This window comes from Salvelinus alpinus, chromosome 27 (genome assembly GCF_045679555.1).
Source record: "Salvelinus alpinus chromosome 27, SLU_Salpinus.1, whole genome shotgun sequence".
Classification (NCBI taxonomy): Eukaryota; Metazoa; Chordata; class Actinopteri; order Salmoniformes; family Salmonidae; genus Salvelinus; species Salvelinus alpinus.
Genome location: NC_092112.1, coordinates 15,739,617 through 15,765,807, shown reverse-complemented (window position 1 = coordinate 15,765,807; position 26,191 = coordinate 15,739,617). Strand labels below are relative to the sequence as shown.

At 42.7% G+C, this 26,191-nt stretch overlaps 1 protein-coding gene across 3 annotated transcripts in view; it reads right to left on the bottom strand.

Annotated features, from left to right (window-relative positions):
- plekhg3 (pleckstrin homology and RhoGEF domain containing G3) overlaps positions 1-26,191 on the bottom strand; it is a 119,294-nt gene that overhangs the window by 48,416 nt on the left and 44,687 nt on the right. For 2 of the 3 annotated variants that reach the window (XM_071369499.1, XM_071369500.1), the window contains exons 1-2: positions 20,088-20,540; positions 1,672-2,168 (exon numbers count right to left, since the gene is read on the bottom strand). In XM_071369499.1, the coding sequence (XP_071225600.1) occupies positions 1,672-2,168; positions 20,088-20,295 (705 nt within the window). In that variant the 5' untranslated portion in view covers positions 20,296-20,540. Of the gene's footprint in view, positions 1-1,671; positions 2,169-20,087; positions 20,541-26,191 lie in introns of those variants that run through there. The other variant, XM_071369502.1, reaches the window with a different exon arrangement.

Sequence of the window (26,191 nt, the reverse complement as noted above, 5' to 3'; positions counted from 1 at the left end):
AGCTCCAACAGCGCAGTAGTATCTAACTAAATGCTTGTGTTCCTAGCTCCAACAGTGCAGTAGTATCTAACTAAATGCTTGTGTTTCTAGCTCCAACAGCGCAGTAGTATCTAAGTAAATGCTTGTGTTCCTAGCTCCAACAGCGCAGTAGTATCTAACTAAATGCTTGTGTTCCTAGCTTCAACAATGCAGTAGTATCTAAGTAAATGCTTGTGTTCCTAGCTCCAACAGTGCAGTATTATCTAACAATTCACAACAATACGCACAAATCTAAACGTAAAAGAATGGAATTAAGAAATCTATAACTATTAGGTTGAGCAATGTCGGAGTGGCATTGACTAAAATACAGTAGAACAGGAAACAGTATATACATATGAGATGAGTAAAGCAGTATGTAAACACTATTGCGTCTGTGTGTGTTCACCCACTAGTTAATGGCGTTTGCAAAGTTGTCATATTTGGATTATGTTTGATGAATCATTCTGTGCAGTGCATAATGTACACATAATCTCCACATGCAGCATCCTGTATGGAAGAAGACATTGACTTGTCTGCTTAAGGACCGGCATGATCCTCCAGTCAAGACCCATTGTTATGTAAGGAGATGATCCCGCAGCATTAGTCTTAAAGGGTTAATAATAGTAAACCCAGTGACGTCACACCTGGTATCCATGGATTCCTATCTCCACCCACTGATAATAAGTCATTGATAAAAGTCAAAATGTTCAAGTCAGTTCCATACAGTCGAGAGAACTGGCTGAAATGGAGTGGCATGTGGTTAAATGTGGTCAGAAGCCTTGACACGCAAAGAAGAAACAGGTGGTCGCGCTGCAGTCTCTTTCGCACACAAACAAACCTGCTAAGCCCCCTATGCTGCACTGATCTGACCACGCTAACTGGATTTGCCATTTAAGTGAATGACAGCTCTCCAGCGACGCTCTTTTGGAGTTACTCAAATTGCTTGAGATTGAAGGATTCAACTCAGCATGAGGCCTTCCTACTGCCGACAACCAAATCCTCGCAGCTATCTATGAATAGCCCAGCCAATCACCCGACTTGAGACCAGATGAAAGACCCTTGTTTACATTGTCAATCTCTTTGGTCCACACAATGCAATGGTTTACAAACATGCCTTAAAATGTGATTTTATGAGCATTGTCATCCCAGACACAACACAGTAAATCTGAGACTGTCCTTCAGACTGACCTCTCTTTGTTTGTGCCTAGCCTTAAGTTTAGGCCAATCATGGGACTGGCTTGGCAGATGGGGCGTGCTAATGGGACTTGGACCCTCGTGTGACACGTCTAAGGGGTTGTGAAGAGAAAGCCCACCTGTCACAGGCAAACATCCCAGGCCTGCGACACAGTCTGCCCGCCAGTGTCCCTCACGCTAGGGGTGCCTTTTCTACACCCGCAAGTGCATTAATCAGTTTTCATTGCGATATTTCACATAAACAGCCTACTCACTATACACAGAACTGTTATGATTTGACCACCAGCAGTGTATAGAGGGATAATGGAAAATTCTGTATAGGCAAAACTTTGACGGAGCTCTTTTGCAATAAAGACATTTCCCTGCAACTGTACAGGCAAACCAACAAATACCAAGGTCAATTTGACTGTGTAATGCATGGAAGCGCTTTAAAAGCAAAGAGGATACTTTGTCACGTACCTCCACGATGCTGCGCAGATCCCTCACGTACATGCGCTCCGTCTCGATGATCTCCATGACCACCCGGTCCAAGTAAGTGATCTTGGGGTTGGGCGCCATAGTTATGGCTGCGAAGGGCGATAACGGGGGCGTGTGGCGGGTGCTGGCAGCCCGCGAGGGCGTGGCAGTGTTGTTGTTAAGCTGGTCGAACTTCCCGCCACGAGAGACCAGTCCTTCCCCAGAAGGGACCGCCGTATCGGGGTGCTGGCGGTCCTGATCGCCGACGTCAACCGGAGGATTCAGCTCCAAGTCGATGTCGTCTCCGGTAGGGGGCACGGTGCCGCCAGGTGGAGGCGGAGCGGGGCTGTCGTCCCGGGACGAACCGGACCCCGAGGACAAGGTGGAGACCAGGCTCACGGGGCGCTGGCCAGCGGAGGGGAAGTCGGAGCAGTCGGAGGGCGTGGCGGAGGGTGCCCGCTCATTACTACTGATGGAGGCGGTGGACAAACGGGGGGATTCTGGAAGGAGAAGAGGACAGGGAGTTAGGGAAAACGGATGTACATTCTGACTGACATTGGTGGAATTCATTGTGATTGTTCATCCAACGGTGGGAAAAGCTCATCCACCAAATCACATATTCAACTCGCCTGAGTTTTCTGAAGCAAAATCAAAGATGACTAAAGAGCTAGGCATCACTTGACCAATCAACTGGACAAGTTCCTCACTGAGAAATAGCAGAGCAAAGATGCCTTGTGATTGCTTCACCAGAAATGTACCATTAATGGACCCCTATTGACATCGTACAGCAACTGAAGTTTCCTATCAAGAAGAGAGATTTGGAGAGGTGTAAATCAGTGCAGTATCCCACTATTTATAAAATGGCTACTTGTCCAGGCATATTCTGCTAAATAAAATGTATCCACCTGATTAAATACCACATGTAAACAAGTTGGCTTCACTCAATTTGTTTTGAGAGCTGCAATTATGATTCACTGGTCAGGAGAAGAACATCTTATGCTTCAATACAGTGCAGAATCCATTGATATAGTGCCTATCATAACTATTTAAAGTGGGATTAAAATGGATTTGTCATTTTTTGTCAACAATCTACACAAAAAAGTGGAAGAAACATCACTTAATTTTTTAAAGATGAAAAATAACACATTAATTTACCTTGATTAAAAAAGTATTCACCCCCTGAGTCAATACATGTTAGAAACCCTTTTAGCAGCGATGACAGCTGACTCTTATTAGGTAAATCTCGAAGAGCTTTGCACACCTGGATTGTGGAATATTTGCCAATTTTTCTTTTTAACATTTTTCAAACTCTGTCAAGGTGTTGGGGATCATGGCTAGACAGCAATTATCAAGTCTTGCCATAGATTTTCAAGCAGATTTAAGTCAAAACTGTTCACTCTCTTCTTGGTAAGACACGCCACTGTAGATTTGGCCTTGTGTTGTAGGTTTTTGTCCTGCTGAAAGGTTCCTCTCAGTGACTGGTGTAAAGCAGACTGAAGCAGGTTCTCCTCTAGGATTTTGCCAGTGCTTAGCTCCACACCGTTTCTTTTTATCCTGAAAAACTCCAGTTTTTGCAGATGAAAAGCATACCCCTACCATGATGCAGCCACACCAATGCTTGAAAACAAGGACACAGTTACTTAGTGATGTGTGGTGTTGGATATGACCCAATCATAAGGCTTTGCATTTAGGCAAAAAAGTGTATTCCTTTGGTGTGTGTTTTTTTGCAAGATTACTTTAATGCCTTACAGGATTAATGTTTTGGAATATTTTTATTCTGTGTATTTGTATTCTTCTTTTCACTGTAATTTAGGTCATTATTGTTGAGTCACCACGATGTTGTTGATCCATCCTCAGTTTTCGACCATCACAGCCCTTGAAGTCTGTAGCTGTTTTAGAATCACCAATGCCTCATGGTAACATCCCTAAGCAGTTTCTATCCGGTCCTGCAGCTCAGATCAGAAGCAAGACCATCTTTGATGTGCCTGGGTGGTTTAATACATAATCCAAAGAGCATCATTATTAACTTGACCATGCTTAAAGAGATATTCAATTTCTGATTTGTTACCCATCCCTGCCCTTCTTTGAGGCTTTCAAAAAGCTCTCTGGTTTTTGTAGTTTAATCGGTGCTTGAAATTCAATACTTTACTGAGGAACCTTACATATGTTGTATGTATGGGGCACAGAGGAAGGGGAAGTCATTAAAAAATAATGTCAACCCCTATTATTTACAGTCCATGTAACTTATTTGACATTTTTCTCCTGAACTGATTTAGGCAGGGCCTATACAAAAATATTTTAAAGTGTGTAGATCAATGACAAAAAAAAATAAAATCACTATTGAATCTATTTTAATCCCACTTTGTAACGCAACAAAATGTGAATACTTATGGATGGGGGATGAATACGGATATCTACTGTGTATATGTATATACAGACACACACATATATATATATATATATACATACACACACGTCTGAATACTTTCAGAATGCACATTATTTAGTGTAGTGTGTATATATATATATACAGTGGGGAGAACAAGTATTTGATACACTGATGATTTTGCAGGTTTTCCTACTTACAAAGCATGTAGAGGTCTGTAATTTTTTATCATAGGTACACTTCAACTGTGAGAGACGGAATCTAAAACAAAAATCCAGAAAATCACATTGTATGATTTTTAAGTAATTAATTTGCATTTTATTGCATGACATAAGTATTTGATCACCTACCAATCAGTAAGAATTCCGGCTCTCACAGACCTGTTAGTTTTTCTTTAAGAAGCCCTCCTGTTCTCCACTCATTACCTGTATTAACTGCACCTGTTTGAACTCGTTACCTGTATAAAAGACACCTGTCCACACACTCAATCAAACAGACTCCAACCTCTCCACAATGGCCAAGACCAGAGCGCTGTGTAAGGACATCAGGGATAAAATTGTAGACCTGCACAAGGCTGGGATGGGCTACAGGACAATAGGCAAGCAGCTTGGTGAGAAGGCAACAACTGTTGGCGCAATTATTAGAAAATGGAAGAAGTTCAAGATGACGGTCAATCACCCTCGGTCTGGGGCTCCATGCAAGATCTCACCTCGTGGGGCATCAATGATCATGAGGAAGGAGAGGGATCAGCCCAGAACTACACGGCAGGACCTGGTCAATGACCTGAAGAGAGCTGGGACCACAGTCTCAAAGAAAACCATTAGTAACACACTACGCTGTCATGGATTAAAATCATGCAGCGCACGCAAGGTCCCCCTGCTCAAGCCAGCGCATGTCCAGGCCCGTCTGAAGTTTGCCAATGACCATCTGGATGATCCAGAGGAGGAATGGTAGAAGGTCATGTGGTCTTATGAGACAAAAATAGAGCCTTTTGGTCTAAACTCCACTCGCCGTGTTTGGAGGAAGAAGAAGGATGAGTACAACCCCAAGAACACCATCCCAACCGTGAAGCATGGAGGTGGAAACATCATTCTTTGGGGATGCTTTTCTGCAAAGGGGACAGGACGACTGCACCGTATTGAGGGGAGGATGGATGGGGCCATGTATCGCGAGATCTTGGCCAACAACCTCCTTCCCTCAGTAAGAGCATTGAAGATGGGTCGTGGCTGGGTCTTCCAGCATGACAACGACCCGAAACACACAGCCAGGGCAACTAAGGAGTGGCTCCGTAAGAAGCATCTCAAGGTCCTGGAGTGGCTTAGCCAGTCTCCAGACCTGAACCCAATAGAAAATCTTTGGAGGGGGCTGAAAGTCCGCATTGCCCAGCGACAGCCCTGAAACCTGAAGGATCTGGAGAAGGTCTGTATGGAGGAGTGGGCCAAAATCACTGCTGCAGTGTGTGCAAACCTGGTCAAGAACTACAGGAAACGTATGATCTCTGTAATTGCAAACAAAGGTTTCTGTACCAAATATTAAGTTCTGCTTTTCTGATGTATCAAATACTTATGTCATGCAATAAAATGCTAATTAATTACTTAAAAATCATACAATGTGATTTTCAGGATTTTTGTTTTAGATTCCGTCTCTCACAGTTGAAGTGTACCTATGATAAAAATGACAGACCTCTACATGCTTTGTAAGTAGGAAAACCTGCAAAATCGGCAGTGTGTCAAATACTTGTTCTCCCCACTGTATATATATTTATATAATATACACACACACACACACACACACACTAAATAATGTGCATTCTGAAAGTATTCAGACCCCTTGACCTTTTCCACATTTTGTTACCTTACAGCCTTATTATAAAATTTATTAAATCGTCCCCCCCCCTCAATCTACACACAATACCCCATAATAACAAAGCAAAAACTATTTAGAACATTTTCTAAAATGTACTACAAATAAAAAAACTGAAATATGGCATTTACATAAGTATTCAGACCCTTTACTCAGTACTTTGTACTGAGAGCTTGAGAGGATCTACAGAGAAGAATGAGAGAAACTCTCCAAATACAGGTGTGCCAAGCTTGTAGTGTAATACCCAAGAAGACTCGAGGCTGTAATCGCTGCCAAAGGTGCTTCAACAAAGTACTGAGTAAAGGGTCTGAATACTTACGTAAATATGATTTCAGTTTTTATAGATTTGCAAAAATGTCTAAAAAAACAGTTTTTGCTTTGTTATTATGGGGTATTGTGTGTAGATTGATGAGGAAAAAAACTTTAATCCATTTTAGAATAAGGCTGTAACGTAACAAAACGTGGAAAAAGTCAAGGGGTCTGAATACACTGTACATTACATTATATATACTACACTAAATAAACTATGAGTATTAATACTTATGATAAACTGTATATACTACATACAATACAAGTACTGAGATACAGCAGAGTACCAAAACTGTTCACAAAATGAAGACAACGGAATGTGACACCATGTTCTGGTTTTGATGTACTGTTGCTCATGAGGAAATGACTGACTAAGCAATTTACGATAGATTAACTTTACAATAGCGGTTTCCTTTTTCTGGCTTCTCCCTGAAGCCTGACCCATTCAACATAAATTCAGATGATCTTATTCATGTTGATTTTTCTCATTTCCAAAAACGTAACCAATGGATTAGCTAACCCTGCTTTTGGAATAACGGATAGATTTTCTTTCAGCATTAAAGCCTGTGTATTCCATCAGAGAATTTTTATTTATTTTTTTAATTTAAAGGGAGGGAAATCTCCTGGGAACTGGAGAAGGGACATGTTTTAGGTGTGTACCAGAACAAAGGACCGACCCCACATTTGAACAGCCTGGTCATGCTGAGGATGGCCTTAAAAAGGTAAGCTGAACCTAAAACTGTGGTGAAGGGCATCTCAGCCTCAAGTATTACAAAGGACCTCTGTTAGGTCATCCTAAAATGTGCCTGAATTAAAACACCACATCCTCTGGAAAATCCAGAAATCCAGTAATTTCCGTCTGGATCAGTGGGAGCTTTTCCATTCTAAACTAAGGAATTTTGTGTTAACATTGGGACAGAAACAGTTGGTGGAAAAGTCATGGTGGACTTGGGAGACTTCCGAGCTGCCCACTTCACTTGATGAGCTGAGAGTTTGAGCAGTGGTCATTTTACAGAATGGCCACGCTCTGAGGTCGATCTTAAGGCATCGGGGTCCTCACCCCATAAAGTCTTCAGATACTAACAAGGCCATAGTGGTAAAGACAGCGCTGCTATGATAATACAGTATACGACTTCAGCTTCCATTAAAGGTTGAAGGAAACATTTAACAGATGATCTCTCAACGACCACATTGGGCCTATTCATGTATGCACTGTATATCATATTTTGATTATATATCGTATAGTTCCAGTAGACAAGCACATAAATATACATATGCCAAAGCAAATAACGAAACATACAGGTAATGACTGCTTGACTGTTATTTTACAACGCAAATGACATTGCATGAGTTCCTCACTTTGAACGCCTCATCAGCTGGAAAGCACCCTCAGGCTTTGTTTGTGTGACTAGTTGCTTGGTAACTATCATTTCATAACTGAACGGAGGGAAATGTATGCCACAGTTTTATAATATAAGCAAATCACTTACCATGACATGACCCATTTTGTTCACTCCACAGGATGAGCCCATGTCATCAAATAGTTACATAATTGATGTATGATTATGTCATTGCAAAAACAAGAGTGCTTCCCGAGAAAAAGATTAAGAGAAATTACAGAATTACTACACACCCTGTGAGGTGTCATACATTCCCAAACAACATAAGCAACCTAAAATATCAACATTTGCAATCACATGCCAGAACCTCACACCATGAAAGCATTAGTGACCTCTACTTAATTGCATCATCTCTGCAAATCCTATTTAAAGTGCCCAAAACATCTGCCACAAACTAAAACATTAGAACAACATACTGTAAATCGTGTCAGTTTGAACCGCTGGAAAATTCATTGAAGACAGCAGACCAAAAACAAAGACACTGTAGCTTCCTCAAAACACCAGCAGGCAAACACACAAGACATTCCACAGCTGTTAACAAGGGTCAGACATAAATTGGTTTCTGGTGGAAGACTGTTCTTGAACTATAACATGTTTCTGCATGTTGACTCCCTGATGAGCGAAGAGGAAACAGGATATGACTAAGGGGAAGATCATTTATTGACATAGTAAGCTTATCGATAAAGCTATGAGAGTAATACGATCCCTTAGTCACAAAACACAAACAATATATTTATTTTATTTAGCCTTTATTTAACTAGGCATGTCAGATAAGAACAAATTCTTATTTATAAGAATGAATAGAAATGCATTGTGGGTATGTATTCCAAGTTGTGTGTCAATATGGACATTGGAACAGAGAATCATAAAATCAGCCTATAAGGAACATGACTGAGCGAATTATAACTTCGTATTTGATCTGAAATGACCTGCCTACTTGGAGAACTGGCTATGAACAAATCAATCGCGGTCAGGAACATGGTCAAACAGTCACATATGATACCAAGTAGGGATGCACGATATATCGTTGAACATGTTAATGTTCCGATGTTAAAAACCGATGTCAATGCTACCGTGCATATCTATATAACGTAGGTACATGACGTAATGACGTCAAGTAAATTGTCGCGCTACACGTGCAACACAGCATTCCTAACATAGCCCAAGATGGCCGCCGTTATATGGTCTCCTAACCAATTGTGCTATTATGTGTTTTTTTTTGCGATATATGTAAATTATTTTGTACGTGTTTCTGCAACCGTATCTTACGGCAGAAAATTGCTTCTGGATATCAGGACAGCGATCACTCACCTCGGATTAGACAAAGATTTTTTCAACAACAAGCAGGACTCACACGATATTCTCCAAACACCCCACAGGGCAGACATCCCAATTATTCGCAAAAGGAAGCGATGCAGAGGACGAAGAGCCGGATGCCTCGTCCGGACCCGCAAAAGGCGAGTAGGAAAGCTGCCGTTACCGTCAATACTACTCGCCAACGTGCAATCATTGGACAATAAACTAGACGAGGTACGATCACGAATATCCTACCAACGCAACATCAAAAACTGTAATATCCTATGTTTCACGGAATCGTGGCTGAATGACATGGATATTCAGCTAGCAGTATATACGCTGCACCGGCAGGATAGAACAGCACACTCCGGTAAGACGAGGGGGGGCGGTCTTTGCATATTTGTAAACAACAGCTGGTGCACGAAATCTAAGGAAGTCTCTAGATTTTGCTCGCCTGAAGTAGAGTATATTGTGATAAACTGCAGGCCACACTACTTGCCTAGAGAGTTCTCAGCTATACTTTTCGTGCCTGTTTATTTACCACCACAAACAGATGCTGGCACTAAAACCGCACTCAGTCAGCTGTATAAGGAAATAAGCAAACAGGAAACCACTCACCCAGAGGCGGCGCTCCTAGTGGTCGGAGACTTTAATGCAGGGAAACTTAAATCAGTTCTACCAAATCTCTATCAACATGTCACATGTGCAACCAGAGGGAAAATAATTCTAGATCACCTGTACTCCACACAGAGATGCATACAAAGCTCTTCCTCGCCCTCCATTTGGTAAATCCGACCGCAACTCTATCCTCCTGATTCCTGCTTACAAGCAAAAATTAAGGCAGGAAGCACCAGTGACTCGGTCTATAAAAAAGTGGTCAGATGAAGCAGATGCTAAACTACAGGACTGTTTTGCTATCACAGACTGGAACATGTTCCGGGATTCTTCCGATGACATTGAGGAATACACCACATCAGTCACATCAGGCTTAATCAATAAGTGCATTGAGGACGTCGTCCCCACAGTGACTGTAGGTACATACCCCAACCAGAAGCCATGGATTACAGGCAACATTCGCACTGAGCTAAAGGGTAGAGCTGCCACTTTCAAGGTGCGGGACTCTAACCCGGAAGCTTACAAGAAATCCCGCTATGCCCTGCGACGAACCATCAAACGGGCAAAGCATCAATACAGGGCTAAGATTGAATCATACTGCACCGGCTCCGACACACGTCGGATGTGGCAGGGCTTGCAAACTATTACAGACTACAAAGGGAAGCACAGCCGCGAGCTGCCCAGTGACACAAGCCTACCAGACAAGCTAAATCACTTCTATGTTCGCTTTGAGGCAAGCAACACTGAGGCATGCATGTGAGCATCAGCTGTTCCGGACGACTGTGTGATCACGCTCTCCGTAGCCGACGTGAGTAAGACTTTTTAACAGGTCAACATACGCGGGGCCAGACGGATTACCAGGACGTGTGCTCCGGGCATGTGCTGACCAACTGGCAAGTGTCTTCACTGACATTTTCAACATGCCCCTGATTGAGTCTGTAATACCAACATGTTTCAAGCAGACCACCATAGTCCCTGTGCCCAAGAACACAAAGGCAACCTGTTTAAATGACTACAGACCTGTAGCACTCACGTCTGTAGCCATGACGTGCTTTGAAAAGGCTGGTAATGGCTCACATCAACACCATTATCCGAGAAACCCTAGACCGACTCCAATTTGCATACCGCCCAAACAGATCAACAGATGATGCAATCTCTATTGCACTCCACACTGCCTTTTCCCACCTGGACAAAAGGAACACCTATGTGAGAATGCTATTCATTGACTACAGCTCAGCGTTCAACACCATAGTACCCTCAAAGCTCATCACTAAGCTAAGGAACCTGGGACTAAACACCTCCCTCTGCAACTGGATCCTGGACTTCCTGACGTGCCGCACCCAGGTGGTGAGGGATCTGCCACGCTGATCCTCAACACTGGAGCTCCCCAGGGGTGCGTGCTCAGTCCCCTCCTGTACTCCCTGTTCACCCACGACTGCATGGCCAGGCATGCCTCCAACACCATCATTAAGTTGGCAGACGACACAACAGTGGTAGACCTGATCACCGACAACAACGAGACAGCCTATAGGGAGGAGGTCAGAGACCTGGCCGGGTGGTGCCAGAATAACAACTTATCCCTCAACGTAACCAAGACTAAGGAGATGATTGTGGACAGGAAAAGGAGCACCGAGCACGTCCCCATTCTCATCGACAGGGCTGTAGTGGAGCAGGTTGAGAGCTTCAAATTCCTTGGTGTCCACATCAACAACAAACTAGAATGGTCCAAACACACCAAGACAGTCATGAAGAGGGCACGACAAAGCCTATTCCCCCTCAGGAAACTAAAAAGATTTGGCATGGGTCCTGAGATCCTCAAAAGTTTCTACAGCTGCAACATCGAGAGCATCCTGACCGGTTGCATCACTGCCTGGTACGGCAATTGCTCGGCCTCTGACCGCAAGGCACTTCAGAGGGTAGTGCGTACGGCCCAGTACATCACTGGGGCAAAGCTGCCTGCCATCCAGGACCTCTACACCAGGCGGTGTCAGAGGAAGGCCCTAAAAATTGTCAAAGACCCCAGCCACCCCAGTCATAGACTGTTCTCTCTACTACCGCATGGCAAGCGGTACCGGAGTGCCAAGTCTAGGACAAAAAGGCTTCCCAATAGTTTTTACCCCCAAGCCATAAGACTCCTGAACAGGTAACCAAAAGGTTACCCGGACTATTTGCATTGTGTGCCCCCCCAACCCGCCTTTTTTACGCTGCTGCTACTCTCTGTTCATCATATATGCATAGTCACTTTAACAATACCTACATGTACATACTACCTCAATTGGCCCGACCAACCAGTGCTCCCGCACATTGGCTAACCGGGCTATCTGCATTGTGTCCCACCACCCGCCAACCCCTCTTTTTACACTACTGCTACTAACTGTTCATCATATATGCATAGGCACTTTAACCATACCTACATGTACATACTACCTCAATAAGCCTGACTAACCGGTGTCTGTATATAGCCTTGCTACTGTTATTTTCAAATGTCTTTACTTACCTACACACACACATTTTTTCGCACTATTGGTTAGAGCCTGTAAGTAAGCATTTCACTGTAAGGTCTACCTGTTGTATTCGGCGCATGTGACAAATAAACTTTGATTTGATTGTCTGCTGTGTGGATCGAACAGTCATTTGAAAGAGTAAGAACTTTTCAGAGAGACAACTCAAAGGTGAAGTCCATTAAAGCCAACAGAAAGGAATTCATTGCCCTTGACAACCAACCGTTCTCTGTCGTGGGTGATGTTGGCTTTCGTCGACCGGTCGAGCACCGGTACACACTACCAAGTGCGCTATTTTGCAGATGTTGCCCTACCTCAGTTGCACAGTAATAGCGTCACTGCTATTAGCTTCACAACATACATACTATGGAACGCCGTTTAGGTCTTTACGTGTCAAAAAAGAGAGTAGCACTGTCAAAGCTGTACAAAAAAGAAGTCTGCAAACAAGCAAACACCGGCCACGAACGACATATTTACAATACCGCGTTGGTAATAAAGCATAATTTGTTCGACCGCAACTTCTGGGGTAGCTAGCTTTAGCTTGGTACCTAGCTAGCACCAATACAACCAGCATGAAAACAATGACTAGTAGAAACTGCAGTCATTTTCATTATTCTTAGCAATGATTTTGGAATCCTTGTGAGTATTAGCTAGGTTGCCAGTTGTTGTGCGCCTCTTGAAATTGAACTTCAGTTCATGAAAATAAATAGCTAGCCAGCTACTTAACCCTGTTGCCCAAAGCTAACATCATAAGCAGCCAGCTAGCTTCATCAGGTTAGTGATGCTCGACCGGACCGGGTTGTGAAGCTAGCCACAATAAGGATTAGGCACAAGTGGAATTTACGGTTTGCCTTCAAAGTAAAAGTATGTCATTGACAGTGATGCAAATGAATACAAATAGTAGAATTATGCCTTACTTTTATTTTGAAAAATAAATAATAACAATAATCCTTATTGTGGCTAGCTTCACAAAGATGGGTCCGACCACCATTAATCAAATAAGAACTGTCTTATGAATGAGGGTTATTTTAGATGACACCGAGCTATATAGTTAACTAGCTAACTATAGCTAGCTATGTTTTTGGGGAAGAACATTGTTTGCATCCATGAACAAGCTAGCTTTTTTTTATGACCAGCACAGTAGGTACGCAAGACAACTTTACCAGCATCATAGCATACGTATCGGTGAATCGTTGTGATGGTGTAATCAATGTGTAATAACTACATAAATTCATGAACACATTAAATTATTATTTGACGTGCAATCATATTCAAGTCCTGATTGGTCAACAAGCTTATTTGACACGTCAAATAGCGTTATTTGACGTGTATCTTTTTTGACACCCAAACGGCATTCCATAGAAATCCTGGTTGAGAATGAAACTGAACAACGAAACAGCACAGCAAGTAAGTGAAAGAAATAGGTTTTCATTATGTTTTACTGGTAATGGGGACATACGTAAATGACAACCAAATAACTTTTTGGTCAGTGTGGTGTGTGTGTATGTAACCTTTATTTAACTAGGCAAGTCAGTTAAGAACAAATTCTTATTTACAGTGACGGCCCGGACGATGCTGGGCAAATTGTGCGCCGCCCTATGGAACTCCCAATCACGTCTGGATTCAAACCAGGGACTGTAGTGACGCCTCATGCACTGAGATGCAGTGCCTTAGAACGCTGCGTCCATGTGTGTGTTAACTATTTAACTGTACAAGAACGCTTAAAAATTTTAAATATCGGTATCGTTTTGTTTTGGCAAGGAAAATAAGATATCGGTATCGGCCAAAAATGTCATATCAGTGCATCACTAATACCAAGACTTACTAAAAACATCTAGGGCCAGTTACCCAGACTCTGCCCAACTCCGCCTAGTCCTGAACTAAAAAGCATGAAAGTGCTTCTTAATCCAAGACTAGTCTAAGTTTTCTTCCACTCGAACACAGAGCATGAAATTGAGTAACGGGAAATCATATCTGTGATGAAGATGAGCCGACATGAAGATCACAGGACAAACTCGAAAGAGACTGACTTTTCTGTTTGTATGAAGGAGACAACTTTCCCACGGGAGTGTCAAGCATCAGGATCCATTCTCCTCATGGGTGTTAACCATTAACGCTCAATTAAATCATTGTTAAATCATCCATTCGTGACAAGATTAGCATGTTTTCCCCTATTAGACTGCTCTGCAATGCAGTAGATCAGCCTTTGTAGCTTTTACATCAAGTTTCCACAATAGAATAATATCATATGATCCATTCCTGTCTTGGGAGTCAATGGTTAGCGTCATCGCACTATAACCTCATTGTCAGATCATCATTGCACAATAATCATCCATCTACATTATAAGCGGGTATGTTATGACATTAGCACATCTTCTGCATGCCAAATCATTGAGTCAGATGAATTGATTGTAATACATGGAGACGGATCATACAGAAAACCAAAGATTGATTTGTTGGTATTTTTTTGAAATTAAGTTTGATTGAGCTTTGCTTTCTAGCACGCAAAAAAATATATATACATGGACATACCCACTAACCAGTCCGGAGACAGTTCTGTAATACATTTGTACAGGACTGAGCCTGAGTTCCTCCCTGGGGGGGGGAGAATAGACAGAGACATTCAAACATGGAGTCATGCCAAAATATATAACTGTAGAGTTCATCAGCACTTAGCAAATCAGTAAGCCTAATGTACAAAAAGGGATATAGCATTACATTGGTACACATACCCCTATCAAACATGGAGCAACTTGTGACTATCGGTTAGCAGAGCAACACTTAATAAACTCTGACAGCAGCAGCAATAGCAGAGTGAAGAGATGGGTGTATAGAGAGGAAACAGTGGGCCTCCCTCTCCCCCTACGCTTAACCCTCCCATTGACTCGTTAAACCCCCTGGTCAAGGTCAGGCCTTGTTGTAGGAGCGAAGTCCAGCACCGATACAATTCCCTTTTTCCGGTGCATTCTCCTAGTCCCAGGGCGCACACTTTGAAAGAAAACATTTTCAAACCGGTAACGTCCGTCTCCAGCCAGCCAGTCAGCCTTAAGAGGCAGTGGCTGGACTTTCACCTACACACAAACACAGCCGTTGGTTTAAGTACTACCAGTATGGAGCCACACGGGCATTCACACATTTAGGACCTGTCCCCACTACGAGAGGAAGGAGTGTGAGGAGCGGATTGGCAAAAGAGATTTCATATTACATCCTTACCGCACGTTTTGGCTGGCAAAGCCTTATTTTTGTGGTCCGCAGCTCAAATTGACCGTAAATATCACAGTAGTCACTAGCCAATCAGCACAAACTATTCAACAACAACATTTATTCTTAAACATATCATTCTATTAAATAATGCAACAAAACGATATTACACGATTAAATAATGCAACAATCCACAAGCATGTGCAGACAATTAAAGGGTTTCTTTCATCGTGCATACACATTCAATTAGCAAGCAAACTAACAACATGCTTCACGATCAAGTAACGTTAGCAGATGAATGAATGTTTCCACCTCCCATACGAATATAAAAGTACAAAAAAGTTATCATACAGCATCATTCAATACAGTATTATAATATAGGCTACACAGCTAGGTAACGTTAGCTAGCTAGCTAAACAAAATATGCTTGCTATAGCTGAATGCTGACGTTTAGCTGAACCATAGCTATATAGGAGCTCCTATAGGCTTACACTAGCTACCATATTAAAGTGAGCCTGGAACAAACCAAGCATAATTTGATCAATATCATGGATGTCATTATATGAGGTAAAATCAAATTGGGAGGGGTTGCTTCTTGCCCAGACCTCAGTGGCTTAGTGCTATGGACGCTCATTCCCGCCACCGCAAACAACTAAAATGTTGATAATATCAAAAAATTTTTAGATAGTTACTCAAAATATAGATAGAACATACATATAGGATATGCTTCTTAATTTGTAACATTATGTGTAGATTTTGATCTATTTATCCACGTTGCAAAGATTAGCACAGTAGGGCCGCCAGCAAACGTGTGGCGAGCTCGCATTTGCCCCCAAAAATATTGACACAAAAGCATTGAAAAGAGGGACAAAGTACTGTTGATTAGACTGATTTACCTCATGACTTGTTAACTCGTGCACAATGAATCTGTCCTTCAGTCTGATCAACTGTAGCCTTCTGATAACCACAGCTACAGGCAGCCTAGAGAAGCCTATGCCCTACTGTATATTCCCCTCTGGCCAGGGGAAACGAAGCGGTAACGTCATGTATTTATGTCTAAGCTATGTATATATATAGCCTAAAATACATCTATTTATTTCTGTTAAGAGAAAATGTGAATATGATCAAATTTGGTTTATATTCAAACTTTGGGTAGCTAGGCTACCTAGACCTTAAATCAATCAAAAATTACCCAATCGTGATGACATACTGTGCAACGTTTTAACTACAGATGCAAAGACCTACACAACGCAACCCTGGGTCTCGACCCCGCCCTGTGCAACTGGGTCCTGGACTTCCTGACGGGCCGCCCCCAGGTGGTGAGGGTAGGTAACAACATCTCCACCCCGCTGATCCTCAACACTGGGGCCCCACAAGGGTGCGTTCTGAGCCCTCTCCTGTACTCCCTGTTCACCCACGACTGCGTGGCCATGCACGCCTCCAACTCAATCATCAAGTTTGCGGATGACACTACAGTGGTAGGCTTGATCACCAACAACGACGAGACGGCCTACAGGGAGGAGGTGAGGGCCCTCGGAGTGTGGTGTCAGGAAAATAACCTCATACTCAACGTCAACAAAACAAAGGAGATGATTGTGGACTTCAGGAAACAGCAGAGGGAGCACCCCCCTATCAACATCGACGGGTCAGTAGTGGAGAAGGTGGAAAGTTTTAAGTTCCTCGGTGTACACATCACGGACAAACTGAACTGGTCCACCCACACAGACAGCGTTGTGAAGAAGGCGCAGCAGCGCCTCTTCAACCTCAGGAGGCTGAAGAAATTCGGCTTGTCACCAAAAGCACTCACAAACTTCTACAGATGCACAATCGAGAGCATCCTGTCGGGCTGTATCACCGCCTGGTACGGCAACTGCTCCGCCCACAACCGTAAGGCTCTCCAGAGGGTAGTGAGGTCTGCAGAACGCATCACCAGGGGCAAACTACCTGCCCTCCAGGACACCTACACCACCCGATGTCACAGGAAGGCCATAAAGATCATCAAGGACAACAACCACCCAAGCCACTGCCTGTTCACCCCGCTATCATCCAGAAGGCGAGGTCAGTACAGGTGCATCAAAGCAGGGACCGAGAGACTGAAAAACAGCTTCTATCTCAAGGCCATCAGACTGTTAAACAGCCACCACTAACATTTAGCGGCCGCTGCCAACATACTGACCCAACTCCAGCCACTTTAAAAATGGGAATTGATGGAAATTATGTAAAAATGTACCACTAGCCACTTTAAGCAATGCCACTTAATACAATGTTTACATACCCTACATTACCCATCTCATATGTATATATACTGTACTCTATATCATCTACTGCATCTTGCCATCTTTATGCAATACATGTACCACTAGCCACTTTAAACTATGCCACTTATGTTTACATACCCTACAGTACTCATCTCATATGTATATACCGTACTCTATACCATCTACTGCATCTGCCATGCCGTTCTGTACCACCACTCATTCATATATCTTTATGTACATATTCTTTATCCCTTTACACTTGTGTGTGTGTGTAAGGTAGTAGTGTGGAATTGTTAGGTTAGATTACTGTTGGTTATTACTGCATTGTCGGAACTAGAAGCACAAGCATTTCGCTACACTCGCATTAACATCTGCTAACCATGTGTATGTGACTAATAAAATTTGATTTGATTTGATTTAAAGCAAGCTCAACCCGGTTAGTTCGATTGATTAATCGCAGTTGTTGTTTTAGTGTATTTTTTTAAACCACATGACCTGATTAGAAAGAAAAATGGGTCAAATCATACATAGCCTAAAAAATCAGCTGTAAAACAGTTTTATATAGGCTATGTCATACCCTACAACTAGGGTCCAGAGTTTTCCCTGGTTTGGTTAGCCTACCTAGGTAACACTCTGTGCCCTAGGAAAACACTCCTGTGGAGACACCTTTGAAAATCACCACACAATGCTACAAATGAAGAAACACATCCAATAAGTATGGTCTACTATCTCAACATATTTGTATTTTGAGATACTATATATTTGTTTTACTATATTACTGGTGGAAAAGGCTTCCATACAGTGCAGTCAAGAAAACAATCTAAATAAACACTTGAGATTTAAAGCTACAATTTCAGAATGTAACAGTCTGTTACTACAATTTCAGAATGTAACAGTCTGTTACTACAATTTCAGAATGTAACAGTCTGTTACTACAATTTCAGAATGTAACAGTCTGTTACTACAATTTCAGAATATAACAGTCTGTTACTACAATTTCAGAATGTAACAGTCTGTTACTACAATTTCAGAATGTAACAGTCTTACTACAAATCAGGTAAAAACTCAAAACAAGTTCTTATTTTTTTTTTTTAAAGAGGAAAATGTCTACATTTCAGCTGCTTCAAAAACATCGCTATGCAATTACAATTTTTACTGTAAGAGTGTTGTCTCAACGAGAACTTTCTGTTTACACTGACCTGCTTACAGGGGGGCAACTGTCGTGCTCCACCTCCGGAGGTAGCGATCGAGACAAGTTTACACTGACCTGCTTACAGGGGGGCAACTGTCGTGCTCCACCTCCGGAGGTAGCGATCGAGACAAGTTTACACTGACCTGCTTACAGGGGGGCAACTGTCGTGCTCCACCTCCGGAGGTAGCGATCGAGACAAGTTTACACTGCAGTATACAGTATGAGTAGCCGACGGTATTTTTGCAAAAAGTCTAGTAAGTGTGAAGACCCTCTTAAACAAAATACTGTATTAAGGTGAACATCCAAACAGTGACTTTCAATTATTAATAAGGAGTCAATCAATGTGTGCATACACGCAAAGGAGACATACTGTACGTATAGTGTAGAATGAAACCGTAGAATGAAATACGAACGTGTACGCAAGCACTCAAACCTATCCAAACACAATAAATCAAAATGAAGTCATTTCTCCATGCACACAGACATAATTCTCAACGCAGACACAGTCTCAGGCATGTGGTGACATCTTTGAACTAGCGTTTACTTATATAAATCACAGGCTAGTATAAATACAAATCTTACTCCTGTAAACCCCATTCATGTAGACGAGCACCAACCCATGTTCAGCATTTTCATGGTGAATAATTATTTCACCTGGAGGGGGGGGGTCCAGGCTTTCTAAGAGATCCAGCTACGACTCCCCTAATACCAGTTGGGATACGACTGTAAACAATCATTATGATTCATATAAATTCTAAAATCAAATAACCTCTGCACCGTTAAAATATAAGTGCCTTCTTTGCGAAGTGGAGCACATCTGGAAAAGGTTCCCTGACCACCGCTGTGCCGTGAACACACAAATCAACCAGCAGGCGCTTATAAAGCCGCGGGACTTAACCACCACTCCGGAGACTGAGACTGCCATGGATACCGGCTTTGGTCCTATGGATACCGGCTTCGGTCCCATAGATACAGACTTTGGTCTCTGAAAACAGCCCACTGGCTTTCTCCAAAGCATCCCAGAGGTCCTGTCTCTTGGGCTTCCTATAAGTAGGGAGAAGCTGCAATATCATGCTGACAAGAAATAATGCAGACTCCATTGATTGCAGCAATCTTAGTGTTGGTGCTGATTCTTTAAAAAAAAATCCCATTATAGTGGAAGTGAATGGCGATCAGAACCAGTGGTATGTGAAGAAAGATGAAGGAAGAACAAAGGTTCACAGATTTTACAATATGTCAACAAGCAGTATCAGGTTTTAAAATCTTGACCTCATTGCTTCCCCCCTAAAACAAAGTAATCCTTGGGAGCGTTGTAAGGGAACTAAGACAGAATGTGAACATCGTAAATATGAACAGAGAATACTACCATCCAACAATTTCCAGAGGTCGAGGACTCACCGAACCAACGGGTTAACTTGCGGTTGAATCTGTTCAGGAGCCTTCTCTCCTCCCAGGCGCTCCGGAGGGTGGCCACCTCCATGCCCGGTCTGAAGGCGACCCCCCAGGTTTTGTCCTTGGACCGACCCAGAGTGCTCATGGCTCTCTTTCGCTTCCCACACACCGAGTGCACTGACCTGCTGGACTGACCCACTCCAGGCCACTTCATGGGGTACTAAACTTGAGTGCCAGGTCGTCTCGAAAACACTTCTTAACAAGGTGCAGTCTTACACAAACCCATGGAGGTAAAAGTACTGAGCAGTGTTCCCGGTGGGAGCTTCAGACATACTCCTCTACAGCTCCACAAGTGGAAGGCAACTGAGGAAGCCACCTGGACTTGCCGCTCCCACAACACTCACACACACACACGCCCATTTGAACCAGGGAGGGTGTAAGGTGTCAAACGCAAAGTATGACCATAAGAGAAAGAGAGGAAGGGAGGGAGGGAGGTTGAAGAAAAGGAGGTTAGATTGTGATTGCAAGAATGCACAGCATGTAACGTTATCTCCCTTCCCAGCCTTGGCTTCCACAAGAGACTTGTCCCTCGCCCCCTCCTCCCTCTCTCGTTCCACCTCTCCGCGGAGAGGAGTGGTTGCCTAGGGAGGCAGTGCCTCGGCTCTCAGAACAATAACACCCAGTGTCTGAGGAATATTGCTGCACACAGAGAAACAGCATCGAATGAGAAATATATATATTTTTTAAATTAAAAAATAAATGGTGCAGAAGTAGCTACATAGAATGAAATGAATTATATTTCTATCCTAATCAACCAAAGGGTGAGAAGAATTTGGCATCATAATACTATTCTCAAACCAGGAGTAGACAAGACCAGTGGTTGGTCTGAGCTCAGTGGACAAGAGCCAAGGGCAGTACCAGGTGAAATGATAGTGAACCATGCCATATCTAAACATAGTGCATAACAACAATAAGACGAATGGAATGTAGAACATGAGAACAGTCCTTTTACATTCTATACAGTGACAACTGCAACTTTCATACAGGCCCATTGATAGGCCACTGAAGGTGGTATTATGATGCCTAATGGCTGCCGTGGTATCACCCAGGTCGGTGTGCTGGCGGAGTTTTCACCATACAGTGTAACGTAAAGCTCTGGAAAAGCACTGGGTATCCTAGTCCAGTGCCTAGTCAGTTGTACAACTGAACGCATTCAACCGGAATTTGTCTTCCGCTTTTAAATATCGTTCTGCCCTTGAGCAAGGCAGTTACACCGGAGAGCTGCTGTTGTTGTGGGTTGTTACTGTGCTGACTCATAACCTCACCTACACCGTGGCATGTCATGTCACGGCAGAGATGTGGGCAGTGCGGTGGTGCCCACCTCTGTTACTCATAACACATCCTTTCCAACCCCTGTTCTTTTTCAACACTAAGTTTTAGAAGACCATTCCCTTTTCTGTGCGTAGGGTCAGAGGAAGCCGTGGACTGAGTGCTCTTTCCCTGCTGAACCTGTCGGTTTGAAGTCCGTCCTTATTTCTCTCTGACCTATGAGCGGCTTTGAAGTGGCAGGGAATCCTTGGGAATGTGAAATGGCACAGGCTGAGCGTGGGCATAGGGGAGGGTCACTGCTTGATGTGTGTGAGTTGTGTGTGTTTGACTCATTTGGTAAACACACACACACCCACCCTCCTACACACACACACCTCAAATACTGTCCTTCACTATCCACTCAGGCAGTGAATACCCAGTGTTTCCCCTATACGACTAAAACTAGCCACCTAACGCCCTCCCTGGTTCAAATGGTGTGTATATGACTGTTGTGGGAGTCCATGTGGCTTCTGCCGCTGCTAAATTTATAATTTTCGGGACGGTAAAATGTTTTCAGTGTAAACTTAAACGACTAAAACTAGATTTAAAGTATGTAGAAAACATTATGGACCTATATGTTTTTAATAAGATCATCTTTGAGAACTAACAATCTCATAAATAAAAACGTGCCTGTCAGGGAGAATTTAAAATACCAAAAATGACATGGCATGGTGCCCCATTGATTTTGTTATAACGTTTGAGTCACTCCGATAGCATAAGAACGCCGCAAAAGCCATGGCAAAAAGTGTAGAACTGCAGGAAATAAGCTTTAAAACTGTAAAATTGTTCTCTCCACCCCATGGCAAAATATGTAAAATTTGCAGGAAATGTGCTTTAACCCTTTACACTCGTACCCGTATACGGGTTGAAAATGCGCACTGATAAACGGCTAAATTGGAATGGCGTGGCTGTTCAGTAACATGCTATACATGTCAGAGCTCTGGCTCTGCGATTCACAGCGCTGTATGGGTTTTGACTGACAGCCATTCTGAACTTGAGCTCCTCCCACAACAAAAAGTTCCCCCATCCCTCCAACTAAATTGGGCAACTTTTGGAAATGTTTTGTTGTCCGAGCGAGGGGAAATGCTGTTAATTAAGAGGACTATGTATTTTGAAAGATGAGACGTTGAGGGTTATAACAAATACCACTTTGATGTCATACAAGCAAGCCAAACAGTCCAAATGTGCACTTCACTTTTCCATATCATAAAACTCATATACAAGGTGTCAACATTTATGATCACTATGTTGATGTACAGTTAGTTACCTGATGACAAGGTGTCATAACCCTGGACAGAATGAGCCAGTTTGCCTCTCACTCAAACCCTCGTCATTTTTTGTTTGTCTAAGGTTGCACCTACCCCACATTTCCAATGAATATTCTTATCATGCTCCTGAATGTATCCAAAGTATGTTCTGATTTTGTTATCAACAATAAAATCAACAGTGTAATGTTTGGATTCAGTCTTGTCAACTGTCCTTACCTTTGGTCTAATAATTTTACCATGGTTATGCATTTCATATTTATTCTGTAAGAAACATTCAAAATGTAGCTCTATCCATAAAAGCCAATTCCCACAAGTATAAAGGGTTAAAACAGTAAAATGTTGTCTCTGGGAATGCCTTGCCAGTAATACTTAACGAGTGGGGGCATTTAGGATTATTCTTAGATGGCATTGCTGAGAAGGGTAGATGATGTAAGTGCCCGTTGAAAGCCTAATTCATTTAAAGTGAGCTTTGGAAATCAGATAAGTGACTCTAAAGAGAGCCCAAATGGTTCATCTTTAAAGGGCAATTCCGCCAATTTTCAACATTATATTCATTATCTCCCGCACCATACCAGTGTCCACACAGGTGAAAACTAGGCGATTCTATGATCTGTGGTTAAAAAGAGAAGAAGAAAAGGCCCAAAAAATGCTTCTCTGTGACATCACAGGGTAGGATTAAAAGTAAGAAAAACAATGATTTTCAAAACCAAAACTAGTTTCTAGCTCGAGGGAGGGTATTTTCTTGCTCCCCACATCCTCGTGACTCTCGTAGTGTTTGAAAATCACTTTTTAAAATGTTTTAATTTTTGACGTCATCGGGTAGAACATTTTTTACTTCATTTATTTTTCTACAAGACGTAGAACTGCACCGTTTTCACATATGTAGAAACTGGTATTGTGCTGGAGATGATATTAAGATGGCTGCCATTTAGCAAGCTCCGACCCAAGTTTGCTATTATGTGATTATTTTGTTGTTTATTTTTATTCTATTTTCACGAAATGTATCCGTTATTATTTCTTACAACTGACAAGAACTCTTGAACATCAGATAGGCAGTAATATACCCCAATTCCAGCTTCTACTTCGACTCCTCTGCCCTGGGCTCTCTCTGTAATTCCAACACAATTTTGGGCTACCCAAGAAGAAAAACGCAGGCGTTACAGAGGCAAGAGAGGGGGGATCCTGTTGAGATTTAGGCGAAGGGAAAACCGGCCACCTCTTCCATATATTCTACTGGCTAATAAACATTACTTGAAAAGATGGATGACCTCTGATCGTGGATTTGCTACCAACGGGACTCTCGGAACTTCAATATTTCTTTGCTTTTCAGAAACATGGCTCTCGGACAAAATACCTCCCATAACCTAGATAGTTTGTGTGTATGCATTGATATGTAGGCAACGTGTGCCTTTAAAAAAAAATATGTAGTGCTGTTCTTGTATATTAATGTTGTGTAATAAGATATGTTACATGTTTTGTGTGGACCCCATAAAGAGTCGCTGCTGCTTTTGCAACAGCTAATGGGGATCCTAATAAAATACCTAAACCAAAAAAATACCAAAGGCTATCCAAATCGCTGGACTCTCCATTCACCAGGCGGACAGGACAGTGGAGTTGGGGGAATCAGTGGGGGGTTGCCTCTTCATCAACGCCAACGGGTGTGCTAATACCCGTGTGGCGGAAGTGATGAACCCCCATCTTGGAATACCTGATGGTCAAATGTCAACCATTCTAGCTCCCAAGGGAGTTTTCAGCTGTTATCGTGACTGCTGTATACATTCCACCTCAGGACAAGACAAAAATAACAAGCTGGTGCTTAACGAATTGTATAAGGCTATAAACAAAGCAGGAAAACCTACACCCAGAGGCTGCCTTTCTGGTTGCCGGTTATTTTAATTCGCCGTCATTAAGACACGTGACACCCAACTTCCATCAACACACCACTAGGGGCGATAAAGTCCTAAACCACTGTTATTCTACCCACAAGCATTCATACAAGGCCCTCCCTCGTCCGCCATTCGGCAAATCAGATCATGACTCCGTATTCTTGCTTCCTGTTTACAAGCAGAAGCTGAAACAGGAAGTACCGCAATTTGCTCTGTTGAGAAATGGTCACCAGAAGCAGAGGTTATGCTACAGGACTGCTTTGCTAGCTCTGATTGGAATATGTTTAGAGACTCCACCAATAACATTGACGAGCTAACCACTTCCATCACCGGCTTCATTGGAAAATGCATTGCGATGTCATAGGGTTCGCTGCTTCCACAATCAAAAGCCCTGGATCAACACAGAAGTTGGCGCTAAAGAGCAGGGCTACGGCACACAGAGCTATCGTAGACAACCCTGATGCTGCAGTCCATTACAGATTACAAAGGAAGACCCAACCGTCATCTGCCCAACGATGTGTCTCTACCATACAAACTCAATGCATTTTATGCACGCTTTGACAACATCGAGCCGGGTGTGAGGGCCGTCACCGACCCTGAGGATTGGCTGAACTCGCTCTCCGAGGCCGACGTGAGAAGGGTCTTTAAAATCAGGTCAACACCCGCAAGGCCATGGGGCCCGACTGTATTCCAGGGTGGGTTCTCAGAGCACAAAACAGCTGGCACTGTTCATCTTATATCCTGTTGCCTAGTCCCCACAGTGGCCCTGTACATGAAAATATGCTATTGGATCTGACTTAAATATTTCCTGTATGCTTATTTACTTAATTGTTTATGCTTATTTACTTAAATTGTGTATTTCATATTCTTATTTCTCGTGTGTGTTTTTTTCTAGTAATACATTGTTATTAATTATTGTATTGTTGGGGTTAGCAAGAAAGGCATTTCACTGTACTTGTGCATGTGATATTAAACCTCGATGACGAAAATGAAGTTGAAAAGTAGTGGAACTGCCCTGTGGAGGTAACAGCGTTCGTCAGTATGTTTTTGGAACATGAGCAATGTATAGACCTACAAAATAGATGCACTCGCAAATTAAAATAGACAAAAATACACAAACAGCATAAGCTTGTGCGCATACACATCAGTAATTTCTCATCATAGTGACTGACACATAGGTATTCTGAGTAGAGGAGGAATCGGCTTTAAAAACCGCACCTGTATTTCCTGTCAACACCTATAGCTATAATTAAAACCTGTAAACACCTATAGCTATAATTAAAACCTGTATTTCCTGTCAACACCTATAGCTATAATTAAAACCTGTATTTCCTGTCAGGAGGGAATAAGCAGTGAGGGAATCCTCCAACTGGGGGATTTGGTGAAAGTCTCCAGAATTTGGCAACCCTAAAAAAGGTAGCCATTATAAGCCTGGAATAAAATGGGAATGGAGTGTTCGCTACAGGTGTTGTGACAGACAAGACCAGAGGGGGGATGGGAGCTGGTTGATACACAGCTGCTTTGGAAGCAGGGAAAACATGGATTCTGACAACTGTATGCGTCTATTGAGAAACAGTACAACAGCGCT